The 22,952-nt window shown below is 41.1% G+C and overlaps 1 protein-coding gene and 1 long non-coding RNA gene across 2 annotated transcripts; both read left to right on the top strand.

Moving 5' to 3' along the window:
- Nucleotides 1-1,744: 1,744 nt before the first annotated feature.
- Nucleotides 1,745-2,388, top strand: LOC120559410 (gastrula zinc finger protein XlCGF57.1-like; the record flags this gene model as incomplete). The annotated part of the gene is made up of 1 exon (XM_039801111.1): nt 1,745-2,388. A coding segment is annotated over exon 1 (492 nt), but the record flags the coding sequence as incomplete, so codon positions are not given.
- An 8,238-nt stretch (nt 2,389-10,626) lies between these two features.
- On the top strand, nt 10,627-13,606 carry LOC120559427. Its single transcript, XR_005639268.1, has 3 exons — nt 10,627-11,390; nt 12,095-12,181; nt 12,290-13,606. It is a non-coding gene; the product is annotated as an uncharacterized LOC120559427 (long non-coding RNA).
- Nucleotides 13,607-22,952: the final 9,346 nt, after the last annotated feature.

Genomic DNA, 22,952 nt, shown 5'->3' with positions numbered 1-22,952 from the left:
ACTATTTTGCACTTGGCAAAGATGTACAGATATCAATAATTTTTTTACTTCCATGACATACGTGACTAAACCTCTGCATTCTCTTCTTACGCATCACACTCCTCTGTTATGGTGTGGTGGCCATTTCAGTAGATTTACTCACTAACATTGTTGTGGAAAAACAATAAGCATGGAAACTAAATGCACACTTCCTGCATTACTTCAAATACTAAGTTACTCCTCTAGTAAACTAGTATTCACATTAAATAAAACAATAAAACCTTGAGACCATTCAACAAGTACACTGGGAAATAAGAAATTCAACACTGGTTGCTAGTGCTACGTCACTAGGCTTCCTCAGTCATTGTATATTTTAGCATATAGGTAAAGCTGAACATTATTCAAAACTCCATTTCAAAGACGAGCGTCAATTTGGGAGCTTGCATGCTACCACTGCTTCCTTCTCAAATACCTTGAAAAGGCTGTCGTTTGCATAATTATAGTCACCAGGAACGAAAGGATATTTGAGTCGGGTATGGCTGCAGCCTGTGCTGTCCGTGGCGCGAGCTTTGACTTTTGAAAATAAAAGCTTGTATCTGGTCCTCTGTTTTCGTGCGGTGTTTTTGGATGTTTTTGAACTAAACAGTACGGCAATCATACTGATGAATAAAATTATTTTTTCAGCAGATGTCGTAGTTACAACACGATGGAGCTAGCAAAGCAGTTTTGTGTTCAAATACAATCCCGTAATTGTCTCCATCTGTTGGAAGCCCCACTGAAGTTGACTCGCGTTTTCACCTGTCGTCACTTTCCCTTTTAGCTTTTAGTTGTTCTTCATTTAATTTACTTCTTTTCTGTGATGGTCCTGCTCTAGTATCAGCCATAACTACAGCAGATAACTTCTAAAATGATACGATATTAAGACTGAAAAAGTCTGATACGCTAACACAGGTTTTTCCGGTGTTACAAAAAAATCTGTGACCCTTCCGAATGTGTTACTGTTGCGCCGTCTACCTGCCATAAATCATTCTGTGACTATGTGGGAAAAATCAAACATGTGCAACGGCACTAATAAAAACTACCTAAAAATAGCGTTCTTTTCACTGTTAGTCTCGTTTGCTGTTACTTCTCATTTATGATCATAATATGAAAAATGACAGTTACAGAAACACTAAAGTTACGTATAGTCACTTTAATTACCGACTGCACCACTTTTACGCTCAAGTTGAAGCATTATTTCACCACGAGAGGGCCCTAATATGTCAGTCAACAGCCTTTCCAGGGGCTGGAAAGGAAGACTAGTAGTGTAGATGTAACCTAAGTAACAGACTGAACAACCAGTATTTTTATAACAATCACAATCCAGGTGATAAGATACAGTTCCACAACATTTCTCTGTATGTGTTTCCTGCAGATGTTCAGCAGCTGTTGGTGGTTAAAGAAGAGGTTCCCCCTGAGCAGCAGGAGTGTAGCTCCAGCGTGGACCAGCAGGAGCCAGAGCCCCCCCCACACATTAAAGAGGAACAGGAGGAACTGTGGAGCAGTCAGGAGGGAGAGCAGCTTCAAGGGCTGGAGGAGGCTGATATCACCAAGTTCCCATTCATTCCTGTCCCTGTGAAGAGTGAACATGATGAAGAGGAAGCTCAGTCCTCACAGCTTCATCCAAGACAAACTCAACACATGGAAACAGAAGCTGATGGAGAAGACTGTGGTGGACCAGAACCAGCCAGGAACTCACATCCACTTTTACAACCAGAGACTGAAGACCAGACTGGAGACTCTTCTGAACCTGAGACTGATGACAGTGCTGATTGGAAGGAGACCAGAGAACCTCAGTCAGCTTTAAACTCTCTGAAACACGATTCAAGACGTAAGAAAACATTCAGCTGCTCGGAGTGTGGGAGAAGATTTGGCCGCATGACAGAGCTGAAGAGTCACATGATAACTCACACAGGAGAGAAACCTTTCAAGTGCTCAGTCTGTAAGAAATCTTTTAAACAGAGATGTGATTTACAGAAACACGAGAGAATCCACACAGGAGAGAAACCTTACAGCTGCTCAGTCTGTAAGAAATCTTTTACACAGAATGGTGATTTACAGAAACACGCAAGAATCCATACAGGAGAAAAACCTTACAGCTGCTCAGTCTGTAAGAAAGCTTTTACACAGAGGGGAGATTTACAGAAACACATGAGAATCCACACAGGAGAGAAACCTTTTAGCTGCTCAGTTTGTAAGAAATCTTTTACACAGAGTGAAAATTTACGGTCACACATGAGAACTCACACAGGAGAAAAACCTTTCAGCTGCTCAGTCTGTAAGAAATCTTTTACACATAGTGGAGATTTACAGAGACACATGAGAATCCACACAGGAGAAAAACCTTTCAGCTGCTCTAAGTGTAAGAAATCTTTTACACAGAGTGAAAATTTACGGTCACACATGACAGTCCACACAGGAGAGAAAAGATTCAGCTGCAGTGTTTGTAACAAAAGATTTGCCCAGCGGTCTAAAATCAAAAGACATAAATGCGTTAGTCCGATGGAAACAGAACCTGAGGGTGAGGAATGTGGAGGACCAGAACCAGCCAGGAACTCACATCCACTTTCACAACCAGGGACTGAAGACCAGACTGGAGACTCTTCTGAACCTGCGACTGGTGACATGGAATAACGTTTGTGCCTTTTAAGTCCAAGCAAAACATCTCAAGTATCAAACAAAAATCTTTATGTATCAACATCTAGATATAAGACATTATATTGCGTGGTAGGAAGAAGTACACTCTTTATTTAAATGTTGTTATTAGATATTGTTTTGTCTTGTAATGTCTGCCATATAATCAATTTTAATCAAGAAATCAGACAAATGTAACCACCAGATATTTTATAGGGCCCACACATATATTCACTTCTTTCTAAGTAACGTATGTTTAGCAAGATTCACTATTAATCATATTAATATGGGATTTTATTCAACACACAGTGGGTTCAGGTTTTAATTTTGTGTATCATGTTTAAGCCCAATTTAGGCCCAGCAGTCTCTGAGAGGAGACTTTTCTCTCTGTGTCAGGGAGACAGGAAGTGCAGGTTGAAAGCTATATTTAGTTTAAACAAGGGAGATGTGAGGGAGGTAGCATAGGGAAGTTAGCCTAGCAAGGTGTTTCCTGTTGGGGAGCGGAGGAGTTTTCTCTTTGAAGCAAAGCTGAGATGGACATATTATGGTCTGTATAAATCTAAAAAACTCACTTTTGACATGTATAGTGTCTCCTATGCCTCTAATTAGGCCATCGTAAAGCTAATAAAGTAAAGAAATATAATTGTTTGATATGACCGATGTGGCACACCAGGACATGCTGAGTACCCTCCAGGATGAAATAAGGTGAAATCATTTGAAGCAAACCATCTGTTGACTAGCATGCACCTTAGTAGTTATTAGCTAGTTTCCATCCACTTGTCAGTCGAATTATCTGAAGTTCGGTAAAAAAACTCATGCGAATAAAGCTGGTTAAAGTGTGTTTCCATCCAACAGCTTTAAAGCGAATAAAAACCTGTGTGTAATGACGTCACATGCTGTTTTGCGATTAAATTGGTACAGTGCCTTGCGAAAGTATTCGGCCCCCTTGAACGTTTCGACCTTTTGCCACATTTCAGGCCTCAAACATAAAGATATAAAACTGTAATTTTTTGTGAAGAATCAACAACAAGTGGGTCCCAATTATGAAGTGGAACGAAATTCATTGGCTATTTCAAACTTTTTTAACAAATAAAAAACTGAAAAAGTGGGCGTGCAAAATTATTCAGCCCCTTTACTTTCAGTGCAGCAAACTCTCTCCAGAAGTTCAGTGAGGATCTCTGAATGATCCAATGTTGACCTAAATGACTAATGATGATAAATAGAATCCAGCTGTGTGTAATCAAGTCTCCGTATAAATGCACCTGCTCTGTGATAGTCTCAGAGGTCCGTGTAAAGCGCAGAGAGCATCATGAAGAACAAGGAACACACCAGGCAGGTCCGAGATACTGTTGTGGAGAAGTTTAAAGCCGGATTTGGATACAAAAAGATTTCCCAAGCTTTAAACATCCCAAGGAGCACTGTGCAAGCGATAATATTGAAATGGAAGGAGTATCAGACCACTACAAATCTACAAAGACCCGGCCGTCCCTCTAAACTTTCAGCTCATACAAGGAGAAGACTGATCAGAGATGCAGCCAAGAGGCCCATGATCACTCTGGATGAACTGCAGAGATCTACAGCTGAGGTGGGAGACTCTGTCCATAGGACAACAATCAGTCGTATACTGCACAAATCTGGCCTTTATGGAAGAGTGGCAAGAAGAAAGCCATTTCTTAAAGATATCCAGTTTGCCAAAAGCCACCTGGGAGACACACCAAACGTGGAAGAAGGTGCTGTGGTCAGATGAAACCAAAATCGAACTTTTTGGCAACAATGCAAAACGTTATGTTTGGCGTAAAAGCAACACAGCTCATCACCCTGAACACACCATCCCCACTGTCAAACATGGTGGTGGCAGCATCATGGTTTGGGCCTGCTTTTCTTCAGCAGGGACAGGGAAGATGGTTAAAATTGATGGGAAGATGGATGGAGCCAAATACAGGACCATTCTGGAAGAAAACCTGATGGAGTCTGCAAAAGACCTGAGACTGGGACGGAGATTTGTCTTCCAACAAGACAATGATCCAAAACATAAAGCAAAATCTACAATGGAATGGTTCACAAATAAACATATCCAGGTGTTAGAATGGCCAAGTCAAATTCCAGACCTGAATCCAATCGAGAATCTGTGGAAAGAACTGAAAACTGCTGTTCACAAACGCTCTCCATCCAACCTCACTGAGCTCGAGCTGTTTTGCAAGGAGGAATGGGCAAAAATGTCAGTCTCTCGATGTGCAAAACTGATAGAGACATACCCCAAGCGACTTACAGCTGTAATCGCAGCAAAAGGTGGCGCTACAAAGTATTAACTTAAGGGGGCTGAATAATTTTGCACTATAATTCAGTTTTTTATTTGTTTAAAAGGTTTGAAATATCCAATAAATTTCGTTCCACTTCATGATTGTGTCCCACTTGTTGTTGATTCTTCACAAAAAATTACAGTTTTATATCTTTATGTTTGAGGCCTGAAATGTGGCAAAAGGTCGAAAAGTTCAAGGGGGCCGAATACTTTCGCAAGGCACTGTATATTGAATTGATTTGAGACATTTTAAGGTGTTTCCATTCATTTTTGCACTAAATCACACAACATTCAAGCAAACTTTTGCTAACAAAGTTTTGCTAGACAAAAGTAGTTGTTGTTGTTAATATTAGAAGCCAAGCTAAGCTACGATGGGCCTTTGGCTGAGGATCTGATCCAGCTCATCAAAAAGGTGGAACTTGCCTTATATTTTTCCCTCCGGCACCGCTGCGAGACAACTCTCTTTTTTGAGCCGTGTATCGCTGTTTGAGCGCCTTCCATTTACTCCGCAGGACGTCCCACGGCTTGTCGTAAGGGACATCCTAAAACGCTTAACGTGAAAAAGCTTAACGTGGTTTAATGTATCTAAACAATGATCAATCATCACCAGATGTATCATGGTCATATCTTGACATGAACACTTAAGCCTGTCAAAAAAACTAAATCGAAATCCAACGATTATAGAGGTTATCTCACGTTAAGGTTTTCTTCATCATAGTGTCAGATAACGTCCATAATATTTGGACATTGGGTTAGATTTAACCGTTTTAAGTGGTTATGATGAGCAATATAGGAGAGGATTTTTTTTGGTGATGACTGATCATTGTTTAGATACATTAAACCACGTTAAGCTTTTTCACATTAGGACTTATAAAGCCAATGAGAACCGTGGAGAGTCAACCCCCAGCCACTCCGCTGCCCTGCTGTGAAGCAGAAACGCATGATGTCAGATAACGTCCATAATAATAGGATTTTGGGTTCGATTTTTTTGACAGTTTTCCGTGGTTATGAGGGGTAATATGAGAGAGAAATTTGGTGATGATTGATCATTGTTTAGGTACATTCAACCACGTTAAGCTTTTTCCATAGGCTCTAATGAAGCAGAAACGCTTAATGTCAGATAATGGCCATAATAATTGGACTTTGGGTTCGAGTTTTTGACAGTTTTCAGTGGTTATAAGGAGCAATATGAGAGAGAAATTTGGTAATCATTGATCATTGTTTAGGTACATTAAACCACGTTAAGCTTTTTCCTCGCCATAGGGCGCAATGATGAAGAAAACATTAACGTGAGATAACTTCTATAATCGTTGGATTTCGATTTAGTTTTTTTGACAGGCTTAAGTGTTCATGACAAGATATGACCATGATAAATCTGGTGATGATTGATCGTTGTTTAGATACATTAAACCACGTTAAGCTTTTTCACGTTAAGCGTTTAATGTCCCTGTCGTAACTGTTGGTCATTTCCTTCGCGAGCTCCTGAAAAATGATGGCATTTCTTTGATGTTTGCTATCTAAAATAGCCGTTATATTTTTCTGGTAAATTAAATTAAAAAAGTATCTTGTCTCCTCGTTTGTCCACTTACACCTGTTTTGTTTTGCAAACAGAGTGGAAATACTGGGCGGAAATTAACTGAAACTTCTTCGTTTTATTACGGGTTGCAACTATAAAATGACCTAAAACTTAATCGCAATTCTTTATTTATTCGGCAAATAACGTTTCCATCAGCGTTTATCGCATAAGCCGTATGTCGATCAAGAGAAAATCCGATGAGACCGAACGTATTTTCTTTGAGTCGATATTCATGAAATTCAATCGGATTTTACTGTTTCCATAAGGCATTTTTCATTCGATATCACTTAATTCGGATAAAAATGTGTGGATGGAAACAAAGCTAAAGTCTGGGTCACAACGACCTAGGTGTAGTTAAAGGGATACTTCACCGATTAGCATTAAGATTTGTATCCGTAGAAAGCCGGTTGTATTTTCGAGTGACCTCTGTCCTCACTTCCTCGTTCCTCGAGTCCACGGCCCTCAGTTTTCGCCCGGTTGACTCTCTGCCTCCACTGGATTTCCTTTGGTCTCAAGTTATGGTTTGTTCGGCTCTTGTTTTTTGGATTCCCTGTTCTTGGTTTCTACACTCTGGATTAGTTTTTGCCTGCCCCACTCAGGACTCCCTTTGTTAATTTGTATTTTGTTTTTTGGACAAATAAATCTTCCTGCTCAGACTTCTCCTGCCTGCTTTCTGCATTTGGGTCCTCTAATTCCCTGAACTGTCACAGTTTTATCTTTAATTTTAAGTCTGAGTTGTTGATATTGAAGGAATTGTTCTCTCCCAACCCCATGTTTCTGTGTGAGTGTGTTAAATGACATGAAATGGTTGTTCTCAAATAGGTGGTCAAGGTGTGGGATTCCTTTTTGTGCCCATATGGAGAAGTAAAAATGTTTGTTCTGTAACATGAACACAGAGTGGGGTGAACTTGTTTAATTCTGGTGATGATTTTGTGATTTGTTTCGTTTTCCACCAGGCTGTCAGAGTTGAATAGATGGTAATGCGTTGGGAGAAGTTGGATTCCTTGATTGATTGAGAGAGGAAGGGCAGATCTGCAATTGGCATGTTTTGTACATTGGTTTTCTTCCAGTTCCAGGGTTAGGGTTAGAACGTATTTATAGGAAACACTGCTTTAATATTTCGATCTGTATCATATTTGGGCTTGGGAGTGGCATGGTGTCTCTATAGCACCCCCTAATTAGTTTTAGCCTTTGACCGCATTTGTGACATCCCTCAATATACTCACAAACCTAAATCAAAACAATGAAAATCAGTGAGCAATACGATACTAGAGGGAGTTGGTTAATTTGTGTTTAGCGCCCTGTAATGCAGAGAAGGCTATAATTTGAACACATTTAACTGGAAGTTGGCCATTTTTAATTGTATGCTCTCAAGTTATTGTTTTGTAGTTGAACATCATTTTATCTTCCTTTGTGGACTTTCATTTAATAATCTTTCTCACATTTTATATTCACTGTTTGTATTTTCTGTGACTGAATGTGGTTTTAAATCTGTTGAGGTCTGTTCAGAATGAAAGTAAAGACACTAATGATGTAGTACAAAGTCATACAATCAAAAGCATACAGCCGATTTTATTATTTATTATTATTATTTTATTATTATTTTATCTGACTTGTAGAATAACGTCAATGATTCAGTTGTTTTAAGTGTTTTGGAATATGGAACAATTAAATGCAAATAAATGAAATAAAACAAGGCCACATGCTGACTATTTGTGACTTGATTTGGAGGATGTATTCGTCCTGTTGTGTTTGTGTTTAAACTCCTAATTAAAAGGTAAAGTTTCCGTAAAGTTCTGTTTTTGCCGCTGACAGACTCAGATTATTATTCTAAGTGTCTGACAACATATAGACATAGAGCTTTTAGTTAAAGAGTAAGATCCTTTTAGTTTAACATGAAACAGCCCTGAAATCCCCATCACCAAACCCACCAGACTCCATGTAAATAATCAGGACTTTTAGCGTGTATAGAGCCAGCATATCTCCACCAGACTCCGTGTAAATAATCAGGACTTTTAGCGTGTATAGAGCCAGTATATCTCCACCAGACTCCATGTAAATAATCAGGACTTTTAGCGTGTATAGAGCCAGCATATCTCCACCAGACTCCATGTAAATAATCAGGACTTTTAGCGTGTATAGAGCCAGCATATCTCCACCAGACTCCATGTAAATAATCAGGACTTTTAGCGTGTATAGAGCCAGCATATCTCCACCAGACTCCATGTAAATAATCAGGACTTTTAGCGTGTATAGAGCCAGTATATTTCCACCAGACTCCATGTAAATAATCAGGACTTTTAGTGGCGTATAGAGCCAGCATATCTCCACCAGACTCCATGTAAATAATCAGGACTTTTAGGCGTATAGAGAGCCAGCATATTTCCACCAGACTCCATGTAAATAATCAGGACTTTTAGCGTGTATAGAGTTTTTTTTTTTTTTTTTTTTTATTTTTTTTTTTTTTTTTTTTTTTTTTTTTTTTTTTTTTTTTTTTTTTTTTTTTTTATTTTTTTTTTTTTTTTTTTTTTATAAAAAAAATTTAAACAACCTTAAAATAAATAAAAAAAATTTTATAATTTTTTAATTGTATTATATCTAAAAAAAAAAATTAAAAAAAAAATAAAAAAAATAATTATATTTTTTATAAAAATATTTTTATTAAAATAAACATAAAAAAAAAAAAAATTATTTTTTTTATGTAAAAAAAAAAAATTTTTTTACAACCCCCATTTATTAAAAAAAAAATTTTTTTTTCTTTTAAGGGCCCCGCATTTTTCCACATGTAAATGGGTGAATTAAGGGTTTATTTCAACCAAACCAGAGTGGTGATTGTTGGAACAGTGGAAAGATGAACCAAGACGGCTTTTGATAGTTTTATTTAGTTTCTGTCCACTTTGAATTAAGTGTGTTTAATAATCAAAACATTTCTGTTTAAATTAAATGGAGTCTGGTGGAAAAATGCTCAAAATGAATATGTTTTTAAATTTGTCCTTATACTTCTACATTATTTTAGTTATTAAAATGCTGTACATTATTTCATACTCAAGTAAAGTACAAGTACCTCAAGTTAAGTGCAGTACTTGAGTAAATGTACTCCGTTACATTCCACCACTAATGATTTTTGTCACCGCCTCCAGCTGCTCCCGCCTGCTCTCGTCCACTTTACAGGCGAGGCGCAGTTCATCTCGTACGAGCCTATTAATACATTACATCCGCGGGTGCAAGCTGTATGATTATTCGCGGTTTGTTATTGCTTCCTAAGGAGAGTAAACCGCTGGGGACCATATTAACCACCTCAGGCATAGTAACTGAAAGTAAATAAAATATATTAAGGTACATTTTCTCTGAAATGTTTCTAAACATGTATTTCTTTGTGACTGCATGCACGAGTTACATTTGTAATAACCTACCTCAAACCTTACACTAGACCTACATTTAAAACTTAAAATAACCATATTCACAGTGTTTCCTTTAGGATTTTTTTCAGCAGTGGGGTCAGGTCTGTCCGAACAACAACCCTGGAGCTTTAAATATTTACAATAAACCCAGAAAACGTGTCCAGATTAGTGTGAAGGGCTGACATAACTACCACACAAACTGTTTTGAAGTTTAACTCCTTTATTAAGCAGTTACAGTGGGGTCACATATTCTGACAGCTGCTACTTATAATATATGGTGACCTCTGTTGTACTGGCTCTGTGATGACTATAAATAAGAAAACATTTGTCCAGATTAATGTGAAGGGATGACATAACTACCCCAAACAATATTTTGAAGTTTGACTCATTAATTAAACAGTTACAGTGGGGTCACATATTCTGACAACTTACCCAATGTGCTGGTCCATTAAATATTTAGTTCTATCTTTTCTTTACAGTATAATATGGTTATTTTAAGTTTTAAATGTAGGTCTAGTGTAAGGTTTTAGGTAGGTTATTACAAATGTAACTCGTGCATGCAGTCACAAAGAAATACATGTTTAGAAACATTTCAGAGAAAATTTACCTTAATATATTTGATTTACTTTCAGATAAATATATGTTACTGTGCCTGAGGTGGTTAATATGGTCCCCAGCAGTTTACTCTTTCTCCTTAGGAAGCAATAACAAATAATAACCAGAGTTCTGGTGTTTGATCTGCACCCGAGTTCAGGTGACCTTCCACACCGTCCCAAACCAACCGGACTATTCATAGTGGAGGTATGTTGACGACAGTAAAGTTATTAGTGTAAGTTAGCTCACCTAAACAACCGCGTCTGAGTGAGACAGGAAGACAGCCGTTCCCGAGATGACGTTATCTTTTGCCTTCTGTAGAAGTGGTGAACTTACAGCTTGCAGCAGTTTGACAAGATATAGTGTGTAGCTTTGGTTTGATATCTAGTGTTGGCCAAATCACTTTTTATTGAGTTTCCTGTTAGTGAAATGCTCTGAGTGAATTTAAGCTGGGCTTTTATTCTGAAGGGTAGACACTGAAAAGCCAGCGTTATGGTAGTGTTTGTTTTTACCTTTATATGTATTCACAGTTTAATATAATGCTGTTTTCTCCAAACTACTCCAAGGTCATTTTTTAGCTAGGAAGGAAATGGAACAGTTTTACAGCCACTGCTTTGAGTTTGCAGACTGTTCTTTTAGGTGTGTGTGGATGTGAGGAGACAGCAGCTTCTGAATATCTCTGCATGCTTTGATTTGTACTGAACAGAATCCAGAGTGAGTCCAGCAGCCACATTGGAGATATGCTCGATTTAAGGGCCAGAGTGGAATGGAGGGAATGGAGGAGGACAACCAGAACCCGGAGCAGCAGAGCAACAAGGTCCCCAGAAGACAAGCAGCGGACTCGGACTCTGATAGCAGCCATGTTCAGGTCAGTGTTCAGGACACAACAACCACTCTAAAGAAACCAGGAAGAGAGTCGAGGCTCCGTGGATCATCCGTTTATTCCGTTTGTTAGAGATCAAATGTCAAAAAAGGAAGTTGTAGGAGCCAGTTGAGTTATTGTTTTTGTTCAATAAATGTCTGTAATATACATTCTGACCACTAGGGTGTAGTATAGGATAGCTTGGTTACATGGTGATAGGTATCACAGCACGGGTGTTTTAAATGGACAGGTAATCAGTGAGCAGGCAGTCAGTGGAGCCTGGAGGTGTGGGCTCACGGTTCTTACCGTTAAACCAGCTTTTGTTACCAATTTTAAATCAAGACTTAAAATGGTAACTACTTTTTTGTTTCGTGGAAAATATTCAATCATTGCAATAAACAGGAACTTTACCCAAAGAAGAAAGAACGTTTCAAACTCTTTGAACATTCCTCAAGACACCTACAGAGTGACTAATTAATGGCCTTTTGGATAGCCACTACACAAGTCTTCTTCACTATGTTCTTTCGAAAGAGCGCGTGGAACAAAGTTTTTTATGGATCATTTCCTTCCAAAACTAACGGGGGTTTTTGCGGACTCTAATAAAGCATTAAATGTTGATAAATCAAACGAACAAAAATTTTAAAAGTGTTAAACCCCATTTTGTATGGTATTACATTTTGTTTGTTTTTAAAATGTATATCCCTCCCTAGACATGTATTCTGTGGACAAAGAGGATCCCTCTTCTGGGGAGGAAGAGGAGGAATGTGAGGAGAGCCAACAGATAGCCTAAGCTACAGGTGGGTCAGACTGGACGGCCTTTCACATTATGCAATTTTTCTATCATATACTGGAATTTGTGCCACACATAGACATTGCTTCCACTTTTGAAATCCCTTTCTTGTCAGATCTAAGGGAAGAAAGCAAATCTCTCAGGGATCTGTGTGCTCCACCGGACAGTTTGACAGGAAGCGCTCATCTCAGCCGTCACCACGGAGACAAAGAGGAGGCCAAAGAAAGAGAGGATGTAAAAGGAGGATGACAAAAGAACAGGGCTCCAATGGAGACAGTGTATAAGTGTGGAACAGTGTTGCATTGCACACATATGGGCCATGTGTGTGTGCCTGCATGGGTGTGTGTTATTTGGGTCTTTGAGTGTGTGCATGCATGCGACAAAAGAGTTGAATGTGAGAGAGAGAGAGAGAGAGGAAAACAGATAGACATTGAAGAAGGTTAGAATATTAATGAGCAGGTATATGGAAAAGTTTAACCTGAAATCATGTCTGGCCAGGGCTGAAATTCCAGTCAGCCAAGGATAATGCACAAGAAATATGAGAACTGCATTTTCTCAAGCAAATACATGGGTTATTTTATTTATTTCAGGATTCAACAGCATTCTGGGACTTTAGGTCATTTTTCCATAAAACTATATCCATGTGTGAAAAATGTGATTTTGAATCCCTTTCATTCACATCATGTACAGGGCATGCCACATAATGATACTGGTCCTAAAACACACATGTCAAGAACAATTGGAAAGAGCGGATGATGCACACAGCTGAAGATGAGATAAAATAACATTAAACCATCTTACGCATACTTTACAAACATGTAAGATTCTATTTTATCTGTAGTGTGATGGTCAAAGAGCCAAAAAGTTGTAGGGCCGTTATGAGGTTATTTTATATTATGTCTCACACAGTTTGACCAGACATTGTGAATAAAGTCCAGAGGCTATTGTATATGATACACAGATATGCTGCACTATATTACATGATATACTACAGTGTGATAAGTATACAGTAAACAGTTATATTGCAGAGCCAATCCCTATTGGAATTTTAACCAAGGAACTGTAGGGCTGCTTCCAAAGTTAGTACACAACAGTGTATATGACACATGCCTGTGGTGTGGGAGACCTGGGTTCGATTCCCACTGCGATACATCAACCAATGTGTCCCTGAGCAAGGCACTTAACCCCTAGTTGCTCCAGAGGCGTGCGACCTCTGACACACACATATAGCAATTGTAAGTCACTTTGGATGAAATCGTCAGCTAAGTGACATGTAATGTAAGATAACATACGATAAAATAGACTTTGTTAATCCCACACTGGGGGAAATTCCTGTTCTACAGCAGCTCAAAAGAAAAATGTACACACATCAGAACAACACAAATTCACATTAATTAGACATAGGAGAAAAAATATACATAAACTATAGGAAATGGAAAAATAGAATATAATTAGTTATAATAGTAATAAAACAAACATATTTAATGTAATGTAATATATATGATGAGTGTAAATAATATATAAAGTTTGTTTTGTTTTTTTTGGTTGCTAATCAAACAATTATAATGGGTTGTTGTTGTTGTTGTTGTTGTTGTTGTTGGTATTTGTGTGATGGTATGTCTGTAAAAGGCATCTGTAGGAATGTAAAATGCTCCAGTCATATTTATTTTCTGAGAAAAGAAAGACAAAAGCCTTATTTGGCATTTTAGTTAACGCATGGAGTCGACATGTAATTTGGACGTGTGACAAATGTGTTTGGATATTGCAAATGACAGCAGACAGTGAGATTTATTAAATGAAAAAAAACCTGAACACCTGTCCATTTGTAAGCAGCCTCGGATGTTTACAGACTATATATGTAGCATAACCTGGACCGTTAAGAACTTTTAAATTTTTGCCATTTCTTAATTTCCACTGTCTTAAGTTGAATGATGTGTGATATGTGCCTCTTTGTTTTTTTGCCCATATGTGTGTATGAGGACTCTACTGCAAACAAAATTGACCTCTGGATACAAATAAAGTAACTTGAATTTGAACTTGAACTATGTGTTCTTTACCACAGCTATTAGCAACAGGTATTAACGAAATCAGAAAACATTTACACATTTTTGGCTTGATATTTGAGGAGCAACTCTAGATGGCAGAGTAATGACACCTGGTGTTCAGTACTTCTAATTACACAGTCATATTCTCAGATGCATTTCTAAATTTGATCATTTAAAATAAAGCAATTTTTTTTAGCTGTATTATCAAATTTATACTGCTTCCACTAATATATGCCCCCATCCTTTTTTAATATCAACAATATGTTTGGCTCAATATAATGCTGTCATGCCATATAGGTCTGAGGTAAGAAAACATTAAATACAAATTGTTTTAGCATCTTTATTCATATTATCAGAAATTACAAAACATAACACCCAACTCATCATCATCATCATTTACCCAGTTGTCCCCATTAAATTAGGAAAAGTCATTCAATATGAAGCAAAACAAATTATGGCAAGCACTTTTTTAGAGATGTCAAACATTGAATGGGGTCAAATTGACCCCAAGGATAACAGGAGGGTTAATAAAATGAAAATGATTTTTGGGAAGAGAGCTTGGCCTAAGCCCACCCACTTTTCAACAGGCCCACCCAAAACCTTTCTTCAAAAAACATTAATTAATTAATATATTATAATTTTGTGAATAATTATTAAAAATCTCATAATTTGTGCTAAAATTGTCTAAATGTTTAGTTTTCAAAAACAATTTTAAAAAAGCTGGTCATGTCTATTTTTATGTTTCTGCGCAAGTTCAGCAGACAGTGAGGTTCGGGATGGATGTAGCTTGTCGGTATGCTAGGCTAGCTCCAAGTGATCTGAAAGTGTGAAAATCATTTCCAGTAAAGGACAATGTTGCAACAGTCGTTGTTTAGGTACCTTAAACGTTCACGAGTGGTCTCAGAGTCATCGCTGCAACCAGGAGATGAAGGAGAGCTGAGATCCACAACGCCTAGCACATCTTTACATGTAGAGGTGGCTGTGGCTAAGTGGTAGAGAGGTTGCCTGCCAATTGGAAGGTTGGTGGTTCGATCCCTGGCCCTGCAGTTCCATGCCAAAGTGTCCTTGGGCAAGACACTGAACCCCAAGATGCTGTGCCAACAGTGTGTGAATGTTTATCTGTGGCACCTTGTACGGCAGCCTCGGCCACAGTGTATGAATGTGTGTGAATGGTGAATTGTTCCTGTACTATGTTAAAGAGCTCTGAGTAGTTGTTAAGACTAGAAAAAGCGCTATATAAAAACTTTACATTTACATCTTTGTCTCTGCCACCCCAGGATGCTAGTGCGACGAGTGCCGGTGCTAGTGCCTCTGTCTCTGACTCGCGAGTGGATGATATAGGCATGGGTACTTTCCATAAGATCATCTTTCATTGAAATCGAACCAGGCTAACTGAACTGAAGTTCCAAAGGCCAAGGGAACTTTATCAGGATGCATAGTATCCTGGATCCATGAAATAACTGGCCTTATTTCATTCATACCTTTAAAAATAAAAATCTGCCTGCCTCTATGGGAATTTAACATAGGGGTGTACTCACTTTAGTTGCCAGCGGACATTAATGGTTGTGTGTTGAGTTATTTTGAGGGGACAGCACATTTACACTGTTATACAAGCTGTACACTTTAATACTTTACATTGTAGCAAAGTGTAATTTCTTCAGTGTTGTCCCATTAAAAGATATAATGAAATATTTACTAAAATGTGAGGGGTGTACTCACTTTTGTGAGATACTACATAAAGTGCTGTACGATAGTTACATTATTGTAACTCCAGATTCTATGAGTATAGGCGTGGCCCTCTAAGCCACGCTATGGGTTTATCCCTTCGCGCATGCGCAGTCGTGAAGATTTTCTTTCCCGCCCTTGCGTGCTGCACGGGCTTCAACTACGTTCGCAATTGACCGTTCGCAAAACCCCGCCCTCGAACGGTCCTCGTCCAATCCTAGCTCAGCAACTGTAACTAAGGAGAAGGACCCCCGTCAAACATTGCGATTTCAGCAAGATCGTGAAACGATGCGCCTATGGTACAAACGTACCCCAAACAACCTCAACGTTGTCCTTTTTGAACACTGATTAAACGAGAACTCCGGGCAATTTTTACGTTAATCTTGACCGCTATATGTATAGGAGTACTGTCGATAGCAATATGAGTCTCTGCAGTGGCGAATTGTGTGGTAGTTTCCTTAGCCAGGCTAGCAGCCCCGTCCGGGGCATCCTTCTACTTCCTCCCTCGCCTGCCGTGGCTGACAACCATCCACAGGCGGCCGCTGGTCTGGTGGATGTCCTCCAGAGGACAGTTCATCCTTTCGCGGCGAAATTTTGAAGTTTATTCCCTCCTCAAAAATAGGTATTTGAGCACTGTAGTGGTTATGATCATATCAGTGACTATGTAACTACATGGAAACGGGCCAAATCATGCCTGTTTCCCGTACAGTAACAGCGCCACTGAAGGCTAGCTCTAGCTCCATAGTTACTCCAAGCTTCTTCCCTTGTGAACACCTCCGCTCTTCACTTTTCACACATTAAGCTCCGATCTGCACACTGCTGTTTACCTTTTCCTGCTACAACTGAATTCCCACGGGACTTAAGCGCAAGACTACAGCCTTCTGCAGCGCTAGTTACTCTACAAGACATCACTTGGTCCGCCATGGCTATGTGTCTGGTTCTCAATTGTTTGACGGGCGTAGTAACAATAACTAGGGGGCGTGGCTTTTGCGAACGGTCAATTACTGTATAAAAAGCGGACCCGTTGCTCTGCTCCCAACATCAGCTTTTTCTTCAGCTAATGCAATAGGAGCAGGTGGCCCGCAGGTGGCCCGCAGGTGGCTATGCCTATACTCATAGAATCTGGAGTTACAATTACGTAACTATCGTTCTATTTCGTATAGGCTTCGCCCTCTAAGCCACGCTATGGGTTAGGGCGAAGCTGATGTAGTCAATACCACCTGCGACAGATCCACAAGTGGAACATACACTAACTTATTTTCCCTTACTGTCACTTTCTCTCTCATGTGCCGCCATGGCAACGACCTGCTAGCTGGCTGAAGGCCCAAGCCGAGAATGCAGGCTTGCATGATTGATGAGGGAAATACATGATTGATAATTATGGGACGCCCGAGTTCCTCCCAGTCACCAAGAGTAGGGGGGGGGTAGCAGAAGAAAACATAAAGCGGCACATATCGTGATTGTATAATAGTGACAAAACATATACATATGTACATAATATATACAATTATACATACGACGGGGCCTCATTCGTCGTTATGAGAAGAGAGGACCGAGTGAGTCAGGGAGGGCTCAGACACATCCCTCAAATAGAAGCGGATGAAAGGGCATGGGGATGCCCAAGAGGCCGCTGCACAGATTTCGGCAACTGACATGCCTCTGAACAGGGCTGTCGATGCAGACAGAGCCCGTGTAGAATGTGCCCGAATGCCCTGGGGGGGGCTCTGCCCCCTCCGTGTTTTAGGCCTGGGTGATAGCCTCGCACAGCCAGTGAGACAGGCATTGTTTCGACAGGGCCGCTCCTTGGGAGTGTTCCCTGTAGTGAACAAACAGCTGCTGTGTCCGCCTTATGTCCGCCTTATGTCCGCCATGCGTAAAATATACTGTGATAATGCACGCACCAGGCACAATCTGTGGGAAGCCTCCTCCACGTCGTTGTTATGAGGCGGGGGAAAAAAACCCTGGAGGGAAAAAACCCTCGACCGAAGGAATTTGTTAACATTTTTGGTGTGAAGGAAGGGTTGGGCTGTAGGGTGGCTGCGCTCCCGTCCCCTCTGATTGAGAGACAGGACAGCGAGACTGACAGCGCACATAAGTCGCTCACTCGCTTGGCTGATGTCAGGGCAAGTAGTAGCGCCGTTTTTAGAGACAGCAACCTGAGAGGGGCTTGTGCCAGGGGCTCGAAAGGGGGCTTCCCCTGAGCTCGGAGTACCAGGGCCAGATCCCATTGGGGCGTGAGAGAGCGCACGGCGGGTTTCTGCCGTCTGACCCCTTTCAAAAAAACGTTTTACTAGGGGGTGCGCAAAAACCGTTCTCTCTCCATAGCCTTCGTGGCAGGATGAAATGGCCGCCGCGTAGGCTTTGACCGTGGATGGGGCCAAGTCGTTATCTACCAGTGTTTGGAGATAATTCAGTACGAGGTGCAGGGGGCACGATATGGGGTCTGACTCCCTCTCCGTGCACCAGCGCTGGAAAGCGGACCAACGCGCCGCGTAACACGCTGTCGTAGAGGGAGCTCTCACGCTCTGAATGGTGCGCACCACGGCAGGGGGCAAGCCTAACCTCTGCAAGCATTCCCGCTCAGCAGCCAGCCCCACAGTCGCTGGGTTATCACCGGGGGGTGTCCTATCGCGCCGTCCAGCTGTGACAGGGCGTCCTCGCGCCACAGCAATTGCCAGGGGGGAGCCGCCAGCAGCTGGACCAGCGTCGGGAACCAGGATGCACTCGTGCGCTCCGGTGCCACCAGGATGACCGACAGGCCTTCCTCCTGGATGCGTTACAGGAGACGGGGGATCAGAGGGACCGGGGGGAAAGCATATAGGAGGGTTCTGGGTCAGGGATGGTGGGAGAAAGCGCCGCGCCCAGGGGTGGGTTGTCCCGTGAACTCAAGGAAAACCACAGAGCGCACAGTGTGTTTTCTCGTGAGGCGAACAGGTCCCTCCGCTTCCCCGAACCTGCTCCACAGCTTCCGAACGATAGTGGGATTCAATTTCCACTCGTTGTGAGAGGGTCCCCCCCTCGATAGGTCTGCTGCCCGGTTTAATATCCCGGGGATGTGGACGGCCCTGAGGGACAGCAGATGACTGTGAGACCACAGCAGGAGGCTCCTAGCTATTTCCAATAGCCGGGCCGAGCGTATGCCGCCCTGGCGATTTATGAACGCCGCTGCTGTGACATTGACTGTCTGCACCACAACATGTCTCCCTGCTACCCTCGGGGCGAAGTGCTTCAAGACCTTCAGCACCGTGGACAGCTCCAGGCAGTTTATGTGCGGGAGGGGAGGAGGAGGCCATTCCCCTCCCACCACCTGTGATTCGCACATTCCTCCACAGCCAGTGAGGGACACATCCGTGTACACTGTCACGTATGACGTCACTCTGCCCAGGGGAACCCCAGCTGATAAGGTCTGGGGGTTTCCCCAATATGACAGGTCTGACTGCAGAGAAGGAGGGATAGTCAGCATTCGCCACTTGTGGCGTATGGGGTCGACGCGCTGACGAAGGAACCACCTCTGGATTTTTCTCATGGGAGAAGCCCCAGGGGTACTACCATGTAGCCCGAGGACATCATGCCCAGAAGGCGCATGACAGACAGTGCTGACACCTTTGCGTGGGGCGTGGTGCGCGACAGGAGAGAAAACGGCGCATCTTGCCTCGGCGTTGACAGCCTGGCCCTCATAACAATCGAGTTTAGCACTACGCCCAGATAAACTATCAATTGTGTGGGAACCAATGCGCTTTTCTGCCAGTTTATGGCGAAACCGAGTGTCTGCAGGTGCTGCAGGACTGTCACGGTGTGCAGCGCCGCCGTTTCCTGAGAGGAAGCCAGGATGAGCAAATCGTCCGCAACGGCTGAAGTGCCGTCTCCATGCACTTGGAATAACTGCGAGGGGCCAGTGAGTAACCGAATGGCAGTCGGTTGTACTGAAAATGAGCCCCTTGGAAAAAGAAGCGCAGGAATTTCCTGTGTCTGGGGACACAGGAAATTGTGAAAGTATGCGTCTTTCAGATCCACGGATGTAAACCACTCTTGGTGGCGCACGCATTCCAACACGTTTGTTAGTCGGAATGGACGTGGAATGGACATACCATGACGCACCGGTTGAACTGGGACAGGTCGAGGATGGGGCGAAACCCGCCTGACTTTTTTGGAGTGAGAAAGTATCGGGAGTAAAATCCCAGGTTGGTTTTTTATTCTTTAACAACTATAATTTGGGAGGACTGTACATTTTTAAGAACATATCCTAATTGTACAATCCTCCCAAATTATAGTCTCAGTTCACTAAACCAATACGTAACTATATAGTGTAGCCTACTGTACATTCATGTAACAACAGGGAGAGGACACCTCAATGGTTTCTGACATACTTTGCTGGGGGGGAAATAACTGATGAATGAGTTACATTCATGTTTACAGTGTGCATGAAATGTATCACTTAATTATCTTTATAGTTTCTAGATTTTAGAGTCCAATTTCTTCAGTGTCTTTCTTTTCTATGTCCATATATACGAGGGAGCAAGGCATATAATATGTAGAGAAGGAAACTCGTCCTCTATAAAAAAAATTTAAAAAAAAACACGTGAGAAAAAGCATAGCAGATAATAGTGGACCGACTGAATGATAGTCTAAAAATATACATTTACAAACTACTGCTCTTAACTGAAACCATTCAATGAGTCACTGTCATTTGCAAAAACAAACAGTTGTACACTTTGCATTAAAAGCGAGCAGTGGAAGTTAATATGACTTAGGAAATTTATATTATAGCCCATGAGAGAGAGGGAGGAACAGAGTGAAAGAGATATTTACGCATCATATTCTAGCGTTGTAGAAAATTGATCCTCATGGTAAATTTCCCAAGTAACATTATCTTCTGCTTACTTTTAAGGCAAAGAGTACAACTGTTCATTTGTGCAAATGATTAGTAGCCTAATCCTTGAAAGGTTTGATTATGACGGCTTCAATTCAGAGCAGTGGTAAATGTATATTTTTAGGCATTCAGTCGGTCTGCGATTGTCTGCCTCACTTTCTCTCGCTGTTTCATTAGGCTACAGCAGCCGTGTTTCTTTTTTTTTGTCTTTTTTTTTTTTTTACAAATAAATGTGTTTCAAGTTATCATACTTCCACAAGAAGCTGCTGCTCACTCTGTGTAAAGTATGAACAATGCGTATATCTCCATTTTAGCATCAGTAAATCTGTTATCGACCTTGCGGTCTTTTGAGGAAAGCCGTGGACGCGCATCTATCTGAATTACTTCAGCCTGGCTCGACCTAGTCGCTCCTCCTCAGCCTGGCTTGGCCTTCGTGAAACGCACCAAGCCAGGCTGCACAGATTAGACTAGGTCAAGCCTCGCTTTATCGGTTATCCTGGATTTATATATTCTGTTTTTGTGAAACAGGCCCCAGTTTTGTCACAGGAAGCCCTGTTTGAAAGACACAAAGAGGTTTGTCTCCATCTCCATGTTTAGTTTAATGATGTTGAGTGGCGGAGATATGGGGAATTGTGAGTAGTAGCAAGGGAAAGGTTGACAGGTGACAGTAGATGATTACTGTCAGAGGTTGTCGTACAGGGCGCAGAGAGAAGCCGTATTTTGAGTATCAATACATTTTAAAATATACGTAAATGGATTCACGAAATCTACCAAAAAGGTACAAGATGATAGTCAAGAGGAAAAAAGCTAATTTGAAAGCTTTAAAACGGACACAGAGTTGCAGCATGTTTTCTTTAGATTTTAAAGGACCAGTGTGCAGGATTTATGGAGCTCTATTGCAGAGGTGTCAGGTAACGAAGTACAAATACTTCGTTACCCTACTTAAGTAGAAATGTTGGGTATCTATACGTTACTGGAGTAATTATTTTACAGCATACTTTTTACTTCTACTCCTTACATTTTCACGCAATTATCTGTACTTTCTACTCCTTACGTTTTAAAAATAGCATTGTTACTCCTATTTCAATTCGGCTCGTTGTCATTCCGGCTCGTCATCATTCAAAAACACACACACAAAAAAACCCTATCCAAATCACACCATCCGGAGAGAGTGAATTTGATTGTGGTTGGATGAGAAGTATAAACATTCCAACACCCTATTGGTTTGTACGCGATCCATCGCACCTGCACAGACCCGGTGCTAATACGGCACCGGTGCTTTAACGACCGTTATCTACTGGACCGAATAGCAACGTGGATTTCGGTGCCTTATTTAGGTGCCAGGGTTAGGATCGTGACCAGCTTCTGACGAGCTGTTACCACCACCATCTTCAGCCAGAGAGGACATTATATAGCTTCTTCTTGCGTTGTCACCCTGGCGGGAGGTTTGCTAACTGGCCTTGCAGCAGTTGAACCGGTCGTGCTATTAACGTCATCGCTACACAATTTCTTAGTAAAACCAAAATTAATTAAACTGCCTTGTTTTCTTTTTGCCATGGCTATATGATGCTAACTGCAGAATGGATTTCAAGGACTTTGCGCGCCGATTAATGACCTCCAACATTTATATTTTTTTCCACGAATCTTTGAGTTAATATGTACTAAACATGAGTTGAATTTGAACCGCAGCGCCGCCACGCCTTGATGCTCGTGACAAGCATAGCATATAGTTATCTTTATGAAGGGAGTTAGGTTTAAATCACCATCATGCATGAATGAATATTTTTTGCAATTTTAAACATAATAATCCACGGTGATCACATAACACAAAACAGAAATTGCATGTTAAGATGACACACATAATATTTTTAGAGACCCCCCCAAAATTTCACAAATCACTTTTTTAGGGGAGCCATTGTCTTATTAAGGGGAGCCGAGCTCCCACTGTTTCCCCCGTAGTTCGCACCCTGATAAAAAACAAAATTCCTGATCCTTAACTTTACTTGCAAAGAGCATTGTATGGAACCATTCATCTTATTTTTGCGCAATTTTCTTGAAAGAAACCCAAATGTCTGATGTACAAACTTTGAAAGTGGGTCAAATTTGACCCGAGGACAACATGAGGGTTACATTTTATA

Source organism: Perca fluviatilis, chromosome 5 (assembly GCF_010015445.1).
Source record: "Perca fluviatilis chromosome 5, GENO_Pfluv_1.0, whole genome shotgun sequence".
NCBI classification, from domain to species: Eukaryota; Metazoa; Chordata; class Actinopteri; order Perciformes; family Percidae; genus Perca; species Perca fluviatilis.
The sequence above is the reverse complement of the archived record's forward strand: the minus strand, read 5'-3'. Positions and strand labels throughout refer to the sequence as shown.